This window comes from Neopsephotus bourkii, unplaced genomic scaffold (genome assembly GCF_033783945.1).
Source record: "Neopsephotus bourkii isolate Nb327-2 ecotype Australia unplaced genomic scaffold, CSIRO-AGI_Nbou_v1 NB_1020, whole genome shotgun sequence".
Lineage (NCBI taxonomy): Eukaryota > Metazoa > Chordata > Aves > Psittaciformes > Psittacidae > Neopsephotus > Neopsephotus bourkii.
The window spans coordinates 256,918-274,957 of NW_026901509.1; the positions used below are offsets into that span (position 1 = coordinate 256,918).

At 37.5% G+C, this 18,040-nt stretch overlaps 1 protein-coding gene across 1 annotated transcript in view; it reads left to right on the top strand.

Annotated features, from left to right (window-relative positions):
- Window positions 1–18,040, top strand: part of CNTLN (centlein) — a 190,513-nt gene that overhangs the window by 165,161 nt on the left and 7,312 nt on the right. Inside the window, exons 23-24 of the mRNA XM_061360342.1 lie at window positions 14,046–14,219; window positions 15,632–15,709. Of these exons, the coding sequence (XP_061216326.1) occupies window positions 14,046–14,219; window positions 15,632–15,709 (252 nt within the window). The remainder of the gene's footprint in view (window positions 1–14,045; window positions 14,220–15,631; window positions 15,710–18,040) is intronic.

Sequence of the window (18,040 nt, forward strand, 5' to 3'; positions counted from 1 at the left end):
AAAATCATAGAATCATAGAGTAGTTAGGGTTGGAAAGGACCTTAAGATCATCAAGTTCCAACCCCCCTGCCATGGGCAGGGACACCTCGCTCTAAACCATATCACCCAAGGCCTCGTCCAGCCTGGCCTTGAACACTGCCGGGATGGAGCATTCACAACCTCCTTGGGCAACCTATTCCAGTGCCTCACCACCCTAACAGGAAAGAATTTCCTCCTTATATCCAATCTAAACTTCCCCTGTTTAAGTTTGAACCCATTACCCCTTGTCCTATCACTACAGTACCTAATGAAGAGTCCATCCCCAGCATCCCTGTAGGCCCCCTTCAGATACTGGAAGGCTGTTATGAGGTCTCCACGCAGCCTTCTCTTCTCCAGGCTGAACAGCCCCAACTTTCTCAGCCTGTCTTCGTACGGGAGGTGCTCCAGTCCCCTGATCATCCTTGTGGCCCTCCTCTGAACTTGTTCCAACAGTTCCATTTCCTTTTTATGTTGAGGACGCCAGAACTCCACACAATACTCCAAGTGAGGTCTCACGAGAGGAGACGGGCAGGATCATCTCCTTCAACCTTCTGGTTACGCTCCTTTTGATGCAGCCCAGGATACGGTTGGCTTTCTGGGCTGCAAGCGCACACTGCTGGCTCATGTTCATTTTCTCATCAACCAACACCCCCAAGTCCTTCTCCGCAGGGCTGCTCTGAATCTCTTCTCTGCCCAGCCTGTAGCTGTGCCTGCGATTACTCCCACCCAGGTGTAGAACCTTGCACTTGGCATGGTTAAACTTCATGAGGTTGGCATCAGCCCACCTCACAAGTGTGTCAAGGTCCCTCTGGATGGCATTCCTTCCCTCCAGCGTATCAACCGAACCACACAGCTTGGTGTCATTGGCAAACTTGCTGAGGGCGCACGCAATCCCACTGTCCATGTCAGCAGCAAAGATGTTAAACAAGACCGGTCCCAACACCGATCCCTGAGGGACACCACTTGTTACAGGTCTCCAGCCGGACATTGAGCCATTGACCACATCTCTTTGTGTGCAGCCATCCAGCCAGTTCTTTATCCACTGAGTGGTCCGTTCATCAAATTGATCTCTCAAAATAGGTTGATTCCGAGCAGCTCATTTCTCCAGAGATGTTAAGAGGAAGATATAGGCTAGTAGAAATAAAAATAGAAAATAAGAATAGAAATTGTGCACTGTAACAGTTTAGAGTAAACAAAAAAAAACCACAGTTCCATAATTAGAGGGTAGCTCCTTCTAAATTCTAAATATTTCAGTTTGGTAAGAAAGTGAACACAATATTTAGAAATAAAAAAGCAATATAAAGCAAGAGGAAATTTGATTATAGATAATAGTGTGAAAATATGATCAGCAATAGTGTATAGAGGATGGAGAAGAGGCTAAAGAAATAAAGAGGAAATCAGTGGATAGCAAGGCCAAGAGCAATAGAAAAGAGGCAGGATTAAAAAATGTGCTAGCAATAAGATAGCTACTGCAGGGTGGATACAACCCATTATTAGATAAAACAAACTAGATAAATTAGATAAAACTGTTACTCTGTTAAGATAGAGGTCTTGTATGATTTCTGGTTCGTATCTTGAAAAACATAGGCTCATGTTACATGAAGATAATGAAACATCCCCTACTGGACAATTTTAAGCAATTTCTAGAAAGAAGTAACATTTTTGCATTGAGAACTTTTATAGCTTACAACTTTATAGGCCAGGTTAAGGATTTTTTATCTTGCTGATCCTCATTTTGAGTAAGTATTCAAAGTGAGTGTATATGTACTACAGCATTGCCATGAGTCTAGAAGAATGGTAATACTGAGTTGGTATTTGGAAAAGGCAGTCAGGATAGGCATTTTTAGGGAAGTTTGTCTATCCTCTTTTCTGGCCAAAATAATGAAAATCTGATGAGAAATTCAATTATTAAATTATTAAATTGTGGAAGCATAGTTATACTTCTTAGAATGGCTTTATGGAAAATAAGTTGCATTGAATAAATCTGACTTTTTTTCTGAAAGCCAGTACAAGTCATCTGATAAAGGTTACTGTTCATTTTATTAGACTGTCTTTTAAGATGAATGACCTATCACTGAGATGTTCACGTAAAAAAATGTAGGCTATGCATTGTCAATAATACGTTAAATGGATCCAAAATGGCCCATTCATTTGATATAAAAAGTAATTAATGAAATTCAGGTGCTTCTAAAGTTCTGTAAAGATCAGAGCTAAACTTGGTTATTAAACATTTTAAGAGAATTAGCATCTATGAAGACTGATAAATAATAATGAAACTAAGTCTGTAAGTATAATGGAAGCTAGGCCAAATAAAACGTTTTTATTACAAAAGAATATGAACTACCTGCAAGAGGGACCAGGTGGCTCTGAGAGTGTTTCAGAAGCCTTTTGTACAGTTGCTTGTTTTTATCCCATCCATCTTCCAACAGCACCATAAATTCTCTTGGAACCATTCATCCAATTTCTATAGTCCACCACTGGTCAGTATTTTATATAACATGTACTGCACTATCAGATCATCAGGCAGATCTTGCCAGTTATGTGCAGCACAAGAACCAGAGCATAATGTTCTTTGTTGTACAGTTTGTCGTACCTGTGACAATACATATGGCCACTGCATAAACTTAAAAAAACCACTGTTAGACTACTTGACTGGATGTCTGTTGAAAATAAGGTAGAACATAATAGTTTGCTATGAAACTGTCCAAAATCCTGCCTAATTCTGTTGGAATTCTGTTTTCATGCATTACTGTATTTGGTGGGGTTTTGGCGGTTATTTATAGCTCACCTAGACTTTGACCACATATTGCTGTTATGGATCCTTGTAAGCTCAGACCTCAGTAGTGTTGTCTGTCCCATTCAGCTTGTACATCGGCAAAACTACTTTTTATAAGTTAGTCTGTGGTGATGACATCTGCACTAGCATGAAAATATTGGAAGTTTTCTGACCTTGAGGATGACATTTGGAAGTTTCGATAAGGCACCTATATTCAGCTGCAGCTTCAATAAATAGGTGATGGCGGCTAGATGCTTCAAAGTCAGCTAAATGCATTTCTCACTTCCATAATGCCTTTGTGATTTGAGACTTACATGCCCTCCACAGAGGATACCCACTGAAACACAGTTCACATCTGGTCTGTTCTGGCATTGTTCTTGATAGGTCTCCAGTATAACCATCTGATAGAATTGACTGCCAAAATCAAGACCCATGGCAGTTTACTTGGCAAGCATAGTGGACCTGCCTAGGGATCTAACACTCACTCTCTTAAGACATCTGCCCTCATTTCTGGTACTCAGAGCAGGGCTTAAGCTAGGTGCATTTCCCCCTTGCTCTGTTGTTTGACATACAGCTATGTGCAGCCACGCGTCAGAGGCCTTTTTTCACCTCTGCTTGGTCGAGTGGAGTTCTGCCAGCTATTTGTCATTCAGTCAGCTTACCTTATATCCCAATGTATGTATGTCAGTCACTCTTACCTTTCTGCAGTTTATCTTGAATCCTCCCATCAACTGTGCCATGGCATATTTTCTCACTGCTATCTTGGGCTTTAATATACAGTTTAAGGTAAAAAAGTCACCTCTGAGTGACTGTCACTGCTCATTTTTGCCAATATGAAACTTCATCCCTTCTCCATTTATGAAATGTTGTCATAAACATTATATAGGTCAGTTGTGAGCTAGCTCATGAAAATGCATGTTAACCTTTTGAAAACCCAGAGCACCAGCTTTTGTGTACCACAGAGGGTCAGAATAAGGACATGTTTACATGGTTGCAGGCTAGAGGTGCTGGGACTGCCCTTTAGTGGCAGTGCTAATTGAAAATGTCACACAAAATTTCTTCCTGTTACAAAGAATAAGTCTAATTAACTCACCACTTTCATGTTAAAAAATTCCTGTCATTTGGCAATTTCCTGTTATTTACCATCGTTGTCTTTTCAACTGTTCTGTGTTGGGAAAGATAGAGCATTGCCAGGAAACATGTTCTTCTCAGAATGACCATATGCAGATGACATCCTATTTGCCCTGTATCTCAAAATAAATGAGGGGGGAAGGAGGGGGAGATGAGGCAGAGGGGAAGAGAGATAATTAGTAATTGGGTTGGGAGGCTCAAATATCTGGGAAATATTCTGTTGGTTTTTATCTGCTCCTTTCCAACAAGAACAACACAACTTCTACTGCCTGTACCTCCAGCTACAAAGTCAGTTTTTTGGACAGAAGTAAATCCTTGCAGGGACTTTCAGAATTCTCCAGTTACTGTGAGATGTAAGGAATATTCTTCATAGGTTGCTTCCATTGGTGAAAGCATTCTTAAGCCCTGTGGATTTAGTTTTCTTGGCAATACTACTGCTCCAACTTCTGCCTGGCTCAGGGTGTGCAGAACATGCTTTTTATAAGGGTACTCAGGTCAGATGTGGGATGGTACTTGAATAATCATTCATCTAAGAATGCTAAGCATAATAAGTAATTGTAACATTTTATCATTGGCAAAATTATATTTAGGAAATTTACACAATTGTATATGAACCAAGCTGATTTGGAAGTATTGATCAAACAAAGGTTTCTTCTGTGGGTTACTAGGACATTTTGCAAATGACAGCAGATAGTATCACTTACGTAGGTCAGCCCTGTCAGTTTTGCTTTGAAAGCGGACACATATAATATGACTTCAAGTTGTCAGAAAATGTTCCCAATTGGGAACACTTAAAAGCCAACAGATATTTCATTGATTACACTCCAAACTGCCAACACTCTACCCCCAAAAGTATATCCAGAGTGATTATTTTGTATTGTATTAAGTAGATGACAAGTCAGCCAATCAATGTTCAGTCACAATCAACATAGTATTTAGTTCCAGGGATGTGTTTCAGTGTGATGAGAATCTGTATTCTTATCTTCAGAATACACACCTTTAAGAGAAGGTGTTCTCTACACAAAGCAAAATTTGCATAACTGAAAGAAAGTCACCATTAAAAACATCAAGCATTTATTGCTTCTTTTTTGCTGTGCATGCTGCTTTAGGAAAAGAGAAGAAACACAGCTTTTATTATGAAATACCAACCTTTCTTGGTTCTGAGAAGAAGTTGGTGATAAATTAAAATAATCTCCATCAGGATTACTCTGCATCTGGGATTTAGGCAAATTGAATCAAAGGCCTGAATAGTGACAGTGAATATCTATTAGACTGTAAACAGAATAATAGGCCCTGTGAATTTTAATGAATGGAATGGCTGAACTCCTATAGTATACAGAAGGCATATGGTTAGTGATGCATATAGCGTGACACAAACAGCATATAATGTAGACATCTTAATGGATAAAATCTTGATTGCAAAAATAAAGAATAAATAGATTTTAAAAACTTTTCTGTACTCTTTTTTTTTATTAGGGTTAGAAGGATAGCACCTCACTTTGGGGTTTGACTGTGATAGGTAAAGATCATAACAGATATACCTTAAAATATGATGATTTGTTATATCCCACTCTGTATTAAGAGTTCAGTGGGAGTGATTTAAACAATTCAAACTATGTAACCAAATTGCAAGGTGTGTCGTGTTCCTATAGCTGTGCATGTATGTCTCATGCAAAGTGTAGATGCATCTCTGAGACAGGTGATTTTGATATTAGTCCTTCTTTCATTGTTCTTACAGTGCCTGAGAACTATAGATGACATAGCAGACTGTAATAGTAGCTACTGTGTGAACAAATCCAACAAACTTGAGCTGAACAGGAAGCTATTTTCACCAGCTTGCAAATAACTTCCTTTTCTGCTTCAGGGAAAAAAAAAAAATTAATCAAGTTTTTCAGAGAATGAGACTGCAGCAGGCGCAGCTGGGAGCTACTTGGAGACTCTGCAGTGCAGGGTATAGATCTACCTGTGATTCCTTTAAATGGTTTGGAGACACTGCTTTCTAAAGATGACACTCAGCCCTGTGCATAATCTGGAGAGAGTTAGAAGGATGCTTTCTTTAAAAATAATTACCAGTTTAGGGTCTACAAGACGGAAATGGTGTTGACTAGAAAAAGGGGTAACTGGAAGACTTGGGGGATGGATACTTCAGTATTGAAGTGTATCATGAAGGCTCAGGGTGTGAAGTGATTGGAAAACTTTTTGGCAAAATCACAGCAAAAGTAGCAAAACTTGTAAAAGATTGTAAGGGTCTTCTTTAATGGTTTATTTAAGAGTTCATGTAGAAGTAATTCTTTGATGTATGTTGATCATATTATTAGGAAAGCAATCTGAACCAGGAACAATAAAAAGGCACCCATATGCAGAGCCTTATGAAGTCTCCATGGTAATTTATAAAGGTGGGAGTTGAGGGGATTCCCCAATGTAAGTGCTGAAGAGCTACTGAAATGTGGGAAGAGCTCTGGGAGAGTGGAATCTTAAAAAAACAGCAAATAACAGTATTTTATGAAAACACAGTTGATAATACTTACGTATTTTTTTTAAAGATTATAAGCAATCCCAGAGCTGACCTTAAAATAGGTTTTAAAGATGTTTGTTTCATCAGTGCAGGAGTCTCACACATGGCATCTGCTTTATTGTTTTTATACATTTTATGCTTTGTGCGTGCTTCTGCAGAAGGATAGCATAAGCTGATGCACTGAACTGAGTAACAGGAAATCTTGTTGCTCTTCACATCATGGTCACTGACCTGCTGTGTGACCTTTGGAGTATTGCTTCACCTCAGTGTTTCTTGGCCTGCCTTGAACATTCTTTGTTTGTGATGTCCAGTGTAACTGTGCTGACTTTGTCTGCCCTAACTGCTCAGATAATAAACTCTATGAGAACCCAGGCATCTCTTACTATATGTGTGTGAAGCTCTAATCTCTGTCAGTGCTTGCTTTGTTGTTTTTTTTTCTTTTTTCTCTGTATAAATAACTGTAATATATGGTATTTTAAAGGAATTATGCTGGGCTTGCTAGCACCTGTGTAAATCAGAGGTAATTCTGTTGAAACCAAAGAATTTACAGCAAGGAAAAGAAATATGTAAATTAGTAGGACTTAAATGCTGAAATAAATAGGACTTTAAATTATTATCATTGCCTATTTCACATAAATATAATTTTAGAAACCAATATATTTTGACAGAAATATTCTGCCTGTCATCCCACACTGATTATACATATTTCAACTCTTTTTCTGCTATAAAGAAAACTATTACTTTTTCCCTGTTATAGGTCACAAAACATGGTACTGTGCTGAAAATTTAGGAACACTACAATGAAAACTTGGCATGTTTGTATTCTGTGATTCTGTGATACTTAAAAAAAAGCATCAGTCTGAAAACAGGTTGGTCTACAACTAAAGTTTCTGACAGTATTAAACTTAATGTAAAGGAGAGATTAGATCACTGTAAAGCTTTATTATTTATGACCAAATGTCCCTCATATCAGTAAGTATATGCTGTATGTTCTATAAATGAGGTGTCCAGATGACACAGTAAGTGTGGCTTCATTCTATTTAAACTCATGTTAAACAAATGAGTACTGTGAAAAGAAGCAGATTTTTAAGAAAACGTTTCAGGCATAAATGAAACTGCTATAGCCAAACAGTTACCAAGAGAGGATTATAAAAGAGATAGAGTAAAAGCTGACTAGTAAACACCCCTCCCCTGCACCCAAATTTTGCATCACAAAAGATATTTTAAAACACTTACACTCTTAAGTATGTATTGTGTACTTATCTACAGGAATATAAACTACATTGTCATTGGCCAGAGTAAGTCAACTGCAGCATCTTTGTTTAAATATGGTTGTTTTTGAAAACAGTCTAAAACTTTCTCTAGTGTTCTAATAGCAGGCATGGGGGAATAACACAATTTAAGCCACCATAGTTGAACGAATTCAAATCTTTCCTGTGATAGGAATCAGATTATAAAATTTAGATGCTGTTTCTCATTTCTGTCATTGTACCTTATTGCATTTTAATTGGGTTTGGGTCTGCAGTTCTAAATGCCAGGAAGCTGAGGTTTGTGTTCAAATACTGAAATCCTGAGGCTACTTTTATACTCTGTGACTCAAGTAGTCGAGTCAGTAAGCATGGAAGTATTTAAAAGACATATATATGTGGTACTTAGGAACATGGTTTAATGGTGGACTAGACAATACTAGGGTAACAGTTGGACTTGATGATCTTTAGAGTGTTTTCTAATCTAAATGACTGTTATTCTCTATATGTTCACTGTGTGACATTGGCAAAAATAATGTTATTGTCACTTTCTGTTAATATTTGCCAGTAGCATTCTCAGTTGGTACTGAATACTGAAATTGGCAGAGGAAGATAAGACTGGTCTATATCACCAGAGCTTTACGCTCTTCTTTCAGGGCATCTGCTGGAGTCTCTGAAATAAAACGTGATCTCTGGGACTGTAAGAATTGACTTAACCTCCTGAGGCTAACTCATTCCCATGGGTCAAAATGCTACATGTTACAGCCGTTGGCCAGACAAATCTATTGCAGTGGTCTGTCTTGTCTTTATTTCTTGTCTACACTCTTGTCCTGTTTCTGGTAGAAAAAAAGTTATGGCTAGGAGGTATATATTTTCAAGTGAAGGAGCTAGCTGAGGTAACTTAAATAGCATATTAAATTAAAAGTCTATATAACTGTTTTCCTTTTCTCTGACTTGCAGCAATCAGGCTGTGAGCTCAGTTTAAACCTTATTATTGAAAGTATTATAAAAGTAATTTTTAGAGAGACAGTAAGGACCAAATAACCGTACTTTCATTGAAGAAACTTGAATGCTTGTTTCAGCTGCTGAAACAGAGCATGAAATCATCTCTGTGTGACATTGTCCATTCATTCTGGTTCGTCTTGTTGATCATGAGTTGGGGTGGTAATGTTTTCTCAACCTTTTATAGCACTAGGTTCTGCTGTAACCCTAGGTCAGCAATAATTGTTCTACAGCAAAAGCAGAGAAGTTCTTTAAACTCAGCATTTGGTTCTGTGAAATTCAGATCTTGTTTACCAGAGACAGCTGCAACATCTTCACAATACTTTTGCTTCTTTAGGAAACTAACTTATTTCAGAAAAGATTTTCCATTTCATTAGTGTAATGCTCTGGGTCACATCCTTACAGCATCCCAATCTACAAAACAAGTGAGTTTCTAAGAACATATTACTTGTATCTTAAGACACTTTCATATTGAACTACACACAAAATATTATGTGTAGAATTACTCTGAATATTATACTGTTCTATATATTTGTCATTAGTTGACCCTGGCCAGCAGCTAAACACCACATAGTTGCTTGCTCACTGCCTGCTCCCAGTGAGATTGGGCAGAGAATAGGAAGAGAAAAAGTGAGAAAATTCAGATTATTAAGTGAAAGGAAAGAGGGGGAAAAAACACAAGGGAAGTAGGCCAGTGTCCAGCCAGTCACTGAGTCCCACCCCCCCGTAAGTTTTTATTGTTGACCAAGATGCTATATGAAATGTCCCTTTGGTCAGTTCAGGTCATCTGTCCCAGGTTTGTTCCCTCTGTACTTCTTGTGCACCCCAGCCTAGCAGCTGAGGGGGTAGGGTGGGAAAGAGAGAAGACCTTCGTGCCACACAAACTCTGCTCAGCCATAGTTGGTTAGTTAATAGCTCAGTTACCAGCACTGGTTTAGTCACAAGCCTATAACACTGCACCATAGGAGTTGCTAGAATACAATTAGCTCCATCCCAGCCAGACCCACCACAACCTTATTACTATTGCACAAGCACAGTAAAGCTTGAAATTTTCCGTAACTAATGTGAGCCATGACTTTTGCCATGAAATCTGCAACATTGCAAGACTGAAAGCTAGCTATACATAGCTAGAGTGCTAGCATCAGACTTTGGTTTGTCTTGGGGTCATTAAGTTTTGGCTATTCTTGGAGTCATTAAGTTTTATTATACTACAAACAATAACAGTAGAGTGTGTAAATTAACATGGTAATTATGAGAAGAATTCTAGGCATTGTCTTGATCATAGTGCATTACTTGATGCCAATGATCAGTTTGTGTCAATACCAGGATCAACTAGTGTCACAGCTTTTGAGGAAGTAAAAACCTTATTAATAGTGTATTGTCAGGGTCTGCCTATTACCACAGGTTTTTTGAGTGTTTAATTAAATATGATCTTTTAAATAAAAGAAGACCTTTGTCTTTATACATCTCAAAACTGGCGAAAGATACAGTACTAAAAAGTGATTGTGTGCTGAGACCAAAACTGAAAACTATTACCTATAGCATTAATATGTTGGGTTGTGAAAAAAAAAAAGTAAAAAGGCTTATAACGGAGTTATTTAGCTTTTTAGATATAGTTCTAAAAAAGTGATTGTGTGCTGAGACCAAAACTGAAAACTGTTACCTAAGGCATTGATATGTTGAGTTATGAATTAATTTGCATTTTTGCAAGAGCTGAGAATAAAAATGAATTAATTATGCATTAATATGTTGGGTTGTGAAAAAAAAAGTAAAAAAGGCTTATAAGGGAGTTATTTAGCACTTACGCAATCTCTGTAGATGTAATATATACTATATGACCATGTGTAGTTGGTAGATGACGCAGCAATTGTTACTAATTAAAAAGTGCTGTGTACTTTCAGCTCATATTATTAGAATTTTAAGCCTTTTTTTTTTTTTTTTTCTGGTCAGAGCAGTAGCAATTGCACTGGCCTGACAGGATGTATTGTAGATTTGCTTCAGGAATTAATGAGAGATTCCTATTTTAGTTGGCTGGTAGCAGCTAAGTGTGTCCCACAGGAATAATTCTGAGGGTAACATCAAAGTTGGTAAAGTGGCTTTACTAACAAAATATCCCCTAGATTTGACACCAAAGAAAAACAAAGATAAAAGATCAAATCCAGTATTACTAGTACTAATAAAGGCATTGTTATCATACATCAATATCTTACTGAAGTAGTATTCTGCATTGATTTCATTGCAGGCAGTTTGTATCCCTAAGTATACGTATGTAAGTTAAAAACAAGTGATTCTGAAATACATAGTGGTAAGTGGTTTAGTGTAAAATCCTACACTTAAGTCCAGAATGTATTGGATCGATTTCTTAATCAAACAGCGATATAATACTGGCTTCAATACACTCACCAGAAAAACCTTTGGTGGTTAACTCTTAGGATTATATTATTTTCAGTGTGGAAATGGTTCTGTCTAACTCAGTTAAAGACCTTGCGTCTTTGACTTTAAATATATGTGTAGAGAAGGATGAGCTGATATGTAAATTATATCATAATAAATAAAATATGTAACACATAAATACATTAGTATATGAAACATGATGATATAACAACAGGAAAAAACAAAATTGTGAGGAGGCTATAATTTTTAAATCACTTATCCAGTGAAAAATCATAGAATCATAGAATAGTTAGGGTTGGAAAGGACCTTAAGATCATCAAGTTCCAACCCCCCTGCCATGGGCAGGGACACCTCGCTCTAAACCATACCATCCAAGACCTCGTCCAGCCTGGCCTTGAACGCCGCCAGGGATTAATTCTTCAGGATCTTTCGGATACCTTCTTTTCTGGAACTCTGAACTAAAAGACAAGCCTAAAAATACTGCAGTGGAGCTGCAGTTTCTAGATTCCACTATTGCTATCAGCCTGCTTACTTCTCATGTATTATTTTTTGAGTTTGGATACATGTCCTGGGTTCAGCAGTAGCAGTCATTTTTCTCTTTCTTGGTAGCTGGTGCAGTGCTGTGTTTTGACTTTCGGCCTGGGAACAGAGCTGATAACACTGATGTTTTGGTTTGCCAAGGACTTTGTGAGCCTCATGCTCTGCCAGGGAGGAGGGGAAGCCAGGAGGAAGCAGAGACAGGACACCTAACCCAAACTGACCAAAGAGATATTCCATACCACAGCATGTCATGCCCAGGATGTAACTGGGAGTTACCTGGAAGGGCTGGGACTGCAGGGTTGGAGGAGGTATCGGTTGCTGCTTGGTTGGGCTGGGGGGCAAGTTATCGGTCGGCTGGTGGTGAGGTGTTGTATTCTCTTCCCTTGTTATTTCCTTTATCATTATTATTATTGGTGGTAGCAGTAGCGATTTATGTTATACCTTAGTTACTAAACTGTTCTTATCTCAACCCGTGCGAGTTGCATTCTTTCTGATTCTCCTCTCCGTCCCTCTGGGAATAGGGGGAGGGCAGGAAGGGGGGGAGTGAGTGAATGAGCTGTCTGGCTGGGTTCAAGCCACGACAATACACCAACAAAATTTATCTAATAATATAATAAGATGATTCTCTGGCAATGTTTGTATGTTGTGAAAAACACTCAAGTGAACATTTAACTTTGTTTTTTATAGTGCTTTTTGTTTGTCTGTGCTCAGCTATTTATCATTATTTGTTGTCTTTCTATACAGCTTTACAGTTACTTCCTTGATATTTTACTCCTTTAGTTTACAGTTCCTCTTTGTGCCAGAATACAAATGCGCATCTTTTAGCTTAATCGCCTATGGCTGAGTTAGAGCTCCTTACTTTTGAAATTTGGGAAGCTTGTGCAATTTGATAGGAAAAGCACAGTTTAACTTATTTTCACATTGTCAAACACGTCATCTAAGTGTTGCAGGGGCTGATTTACTATTGGAATGTTTCAGATGCTACTAAAACATGGTGGGGTTTTTTTTCATAGGTGTGCTTTTCTGCTGGGGCTCTCTCCTCAGTCTGTTTCCTTCTGTGACCTTGGTCCAAGTTGCCCCAGCTCCCTGCCTATAACATTTCAGGTTTCTTCATTCCTCTCAGCTCTGTACTTGCAGACAGGTCTATGTGCAAGATACTTTGTTGAAAATACTGTGGGTGGAGGTACCCACTTGAATCACAAACTGGGACAAATTTCATTGTACCTTCTCTCCCCAGATTTGTGGTAGGATAATTTTCATTTAAATAATTACATTTTAGCTAAATACCAAAAAATGGTATGCTGGGATGTGGCAGAAAAATAACCAAATGGACTGGATGAGTCTGTTGTGTTTTCTTTGAAGTTTATCAGGAAATGCTTTTTAATGACTGCATTTTGAATACACAAGGGGCTGTAGAGTACTTTACTCCAAACACCAATAAACAGGCTTCATAATTCTGCATTCCGTTTCTATGAGATGAAGGCATTCTGCAAAAAAGAACTTCCAGGAGTTAATCGGCTACTGGTGAGAGATAGTTCAATAAGACAAGCCGCACAAATGACGATCAAAATACAACCTCATTCTCTCATTTTAAACTCCGCCAAGGTGTCTGTGTTGACAATCACAATTCTGCTTGAGTCACCAAAATTGAATATGCTAGAAGGATCTTCTGACAGTAACTTACGGCTCTTTTCTCTCAGCCGACAACTGTCTGCCAAGAGGACCTTTGCAAAGAGACTGCCTGGCCTGGCTAGCCTTTCTGTGTGGGTCCACTGCATAGACAATGTTCCATGAGAATACAACCCTTCCTATGCAAGCCTTGAATAACAATACAGTGGACTTTCTCCAAGGATACGCTGCTTATCAACAGTAAATAGCCACAACTGTGATGATCTGAGTTCTAGAAACTGTATCAGGAAGAACTGATAGCTAGGCCAGTTTTTCATTGCCCTGGCTGGGTGGGGCAGGTGAAATTTCAGGTTTTAAATAAAGAGGTACTGGTGTTCCTTCATGTAGTGAAGTATGAGTAAGCTTTAAAAAGATCTCTGTTTGACCACAGTAAAGTCTCACACTTCTGTTGTTATTACAAGAACATTTCTGGTAGATGGGTCAAGGATTTTTGATTGATTCTGGGGAAGTTGCTTTGCCTTACTACTGATGGCATGATTAATACAGGTTTTTTGCTAAAGAAATAAAACCAAATTTACCTATATTTTGGAACATTTTCTATTTTAATGTATTCAGATTTTGCATTCTAAGTACCGTGTTCTTTAATATTACAGCATGTATCCTATTAAACCAATAATGCAGAGTTAAGGTTAACTCCCATCTAAAGGAGCTTAGTCTAAATGCCACTATTTTTTTCCATAATGTTTGCACTTTAAGAAAAGTTGCAAGAGTATTTTTTGCTTGTATCTTCTAGGCTCTAACCAGAGAGCTACAGCACAGCGTACAAGAGCTGAGAACAAAAATCAAACAGGAAAAAAAAATGGGAGGAGTGTGCAAAAAGGGTCTTTCCCAGGAGTCCTTTCAGTTGGCAGCATCTATTCTTAATGTTTCAACAACTGATCTTGAGGAGATATTAGAAGATGATGAGGTAAGTTATTTTAAGGACTTTTCAGTAAAAAAGGGGCAGGTAAGATTCTACTGCATATTTCCATTCTTGAGGAAAAGGATTTCCAGGTGTAGACTGGAATTTCATTGTGCAGCATTCAGCATGGAAAAAAAAAAAAAGAAAAAAAGAAAAAGACAAGCCCCAAAACAATTGGAACTAAGTAATAAAAAGAACCCAAACCCCAAAACAATTGGATCTAAATAAAGAGGTCAGGTTAGAGACTCATAAAGTGGCAAGACTTTGGGCATGCATAATAAAATATAAATATACTGTTTTGAGCATGTAGATGGAGAGAGACATTATTTGAAAGTCCTTAATAGTTTCCTTTTTCTTGAGACTACTTGACAGGGTTATACATTTTAAATAGACTTCTGCATTAATGAAAACAAAATTAGAATGTGTCTTGTTGTGCCAGATTGATTCCTTTGATGCTTCCTTTCTTGAGTTGTTATACCATTAAAGGTATTTCTAGTAGACAGATGGTTTCTTGGGGAATCCATTGCCTTTTTTTGTTGATTCTATCATACACTTCACTATGAAATATTTGATAGTGTTTTCATCAAATCACCCTCTATTAAACAGATACAGGAATAGGATTTCTTATATAGATTTATTTAGGCCTGATCAAATAATACATGAAAAAGTCTGGACACTTACTTTAGTAAAAGTGTGTAGAAGCTAACCATTCTTGGGCTGTGACAGTAATGGTAATGACTCAGGTTTAGCCTTATTGGAGCTTTATATTAAAGATGTCACAAATGAGAGTTTTCATGTTGGTTAAATAAAGTTTCAATGCATATGCATGCACTGATATGGATTACACTCATGAATACAAATAAAATGGACCAATTCTTATCCGTTTTTTACATCTATAACATTTATACGCCCCTGTAACATGATTCACTTTGATAGAATTGTTCCATGCATACCTCCTTCTCAAAGTAATTTCTACATCCTGTACCTTTTGTTGTAGTCACTATTGTGAATATATATGTAGAACACACAAACATACTTGCCTATAAATAGAGAACAAATTTTAACTAAAGGTGATGAATTTACACTATACAAATTTTAGATACGTATTCCACTAAGGAACATTTACATTGAACTCATAAAATTTACACATAGATCACACATGCACCTGATGCTCATATGAAAAGAGCATGTCATGCATGTTTCTACGGACATGTACAGACAAGGATAGGTTTATAAATTTAACAGAGCTCTCATACTTGGTGGATATGCTTCAGATAACTAGTTTTGAAAGCATAGTTTCCATTTCCACATACTGGTCATTCAGTGTATATCCAGTTACACAATTTCTTTATTTTTCACAATTTTTTTCCCATGTGGTGTCAAAATGTTGTGTCTATGTTATCTTTTTCTGTTTTTAGGAAACAGCAAAAACAAAAATGGAATTTGAAAACGATAAAGAATGGCTGGAGCATATACATAACCTTCTTGAAGCACAGGTGCTAATTTATATCTTTCCTTAATGAATTATATCATTCTGCACTGAGTAGCTAAGTGGTTTTAGGTTGTAATTAATCTGTTGCATTTGTAATTATGTTACCATTGATGGTCCCAAACTATATGGTGATGAGACAGTGTAAAATCCTTGGTTTGTAGCATTTCATTTTTATTTCTCTTAAAATAAATGTCACTGGATAAAACTGAAGAGATGTTAACCAAGGATTTGCAATGGCTGTCTTAACAGCTGAAACCAGTGAAACAATGCTGGAGAAAACCAGCACACATCTTGGCAAATGTGTTAATTGAATTATTGAAACAGTATGTAATGCTTGCTAGAGTGAAAAAGATCCATTCTCATACCTCTTAGGAAAAAGAGATTTTTTTATTATGTGCCTTTAAAGTTAGCAGTTGATATGGACACCTGAAGAGTTTGTGGGTTTCAGTGACCTTTTACTGTGGACTTGTTTCCAGTCAATTCATGTTTTCCTCATAGCCAGACAGCTGTTTATTATCGTGTCTTCTCGCATTCTCTACAATATTTTCTACTGAGACCTCGAGCAGCTTGTTAGTGGGAAGTAAATATTGATTTGGCATCCTGTCAATGCAGAAAGAATGAAAAAATTTCCACCAGAGGCCCCTCAAACATTTTCCTATCGACATTTTCTGGGCAGAGAGGAAAGCTGCATAGAGGATGACAAGGCTGAGACTAGCAGAAATCCCTGAGGGGTCCATTGAGACTGCTGCTGTGACCTGTGTGATACTTTTTCTTCTCTTTCAAGTCTTTTTTTTAATACACAGGGAGTCTGCTGGGATGCTCCCCTCTTGTAAGTGATCAAGGGCAGTTTATTGGCAGGTGAGAGCCCTGCTTTTCTAGCCATAGTCAGCTTTTGTTTGGACATCACTGATAACACACACTGACTCTTGAAAATTTTCCACTATATTTTAGTTGTCTCCTTTATTAAGATGATCGGTATCTGATGTCTGAAAAGAAATAAAATTTGATTTATAAATCCAGTGTTCCTAATGCATATTCACTAGCATGGGTCCATTAGCAGTGTAGTTCATTTCAGTTAGTCAATGATTGACAGTATTTTGAAAGCCATTTCAAGGGAACACTCAGATCCAAATTTATCTATTTTGTCATTTATTGCTTCCATTGTGTCCTGTGACCAGATTTTTAAAAAATCCCAGATTCCTTAATTGCTGCAGTGGAGGAGATGGAAATATCAGTTTGCTTTTATTGGCTTTGTCAAAAATACTGGCATTTTAATTTAGCCTGTTAATGTTACATGGAACTCAGCAGTAAAAGCACAAACATTTCTATTCACTAAATCGCCTTAATTTCAAGACTTTAAAAAAAAATCTATAAATTTCAAGATTCTGTCCATTCTGTGGACTCAAAAATAGCAATCAGATTCATGGAATACCAACAAAAATTCTTACTCTATTTTTGTTATCATTCTTTGGTAAATTATTAAAAAATCCTAAGCAGAATTTTATTACTTCTCTTTGATATAGGCAGACAGGAAAATGAGGGCACAGAGAAACAGGGGGGTTGTAATGTATGTAACCATGTATGTAACCAACTATATTAGGATTATAAATATTAGCTAAGGATTGAGGAGCTTTTTGCTCTTAAAAGTATTAAGTTTATGTGCAAGTTAATAGTGGCTCTCAGTGATTTTTGCTCCATCTTGTGGGATTCCTCAGAAGGAGCTCTGAGGCTACAAGTAATTCTTGGGAAGCTGACCATCTCTAGAATTGCGAGGGGATTAGTGCATTTTGGGAGCAGTGAGCTCTGCTTTTCATTTCTGTCCACACTAAGTCACATGGATGGAAATTGCTAAGATTTCTTGGCCTCTATTTGCGAGAAGCTCGCAAACTCTAGCCTTTAAAATGCTTCATTCCTATCTTGTAGGGGTTGATTGTGGTTTCCTTTAGTAGACGATCTATTAATGATCAGAAAACTAAAGTTTGTGGTGAAATGAAAGCTTTCCATTCGGACTTTGATCATAACAGATGGCTAACACAGTGTTACAGGTTTGCAAACTGTACCGGTTTGCATCTTGAACAAAGATTCAGTCTTTGCCCTTTTCTGTTATTCTGAGAAAATGTTCAGTGGAAAATTGCATCAGATCACTTAATATTGCAGTTTGATATAGTGTCTTTTTGTGCCATTGAGCTGGGACTTTAGAACATAATTGCCCTGCAGTATTGATTTAATTGCCTAGGTTTATTTGTGGACTCCTAATTATTGACTGGAGGTAAATTTAATGGAGAAACCTTTATGAACACTGAGAAACTGCTGCTGTTGCTGTTATACATAATGA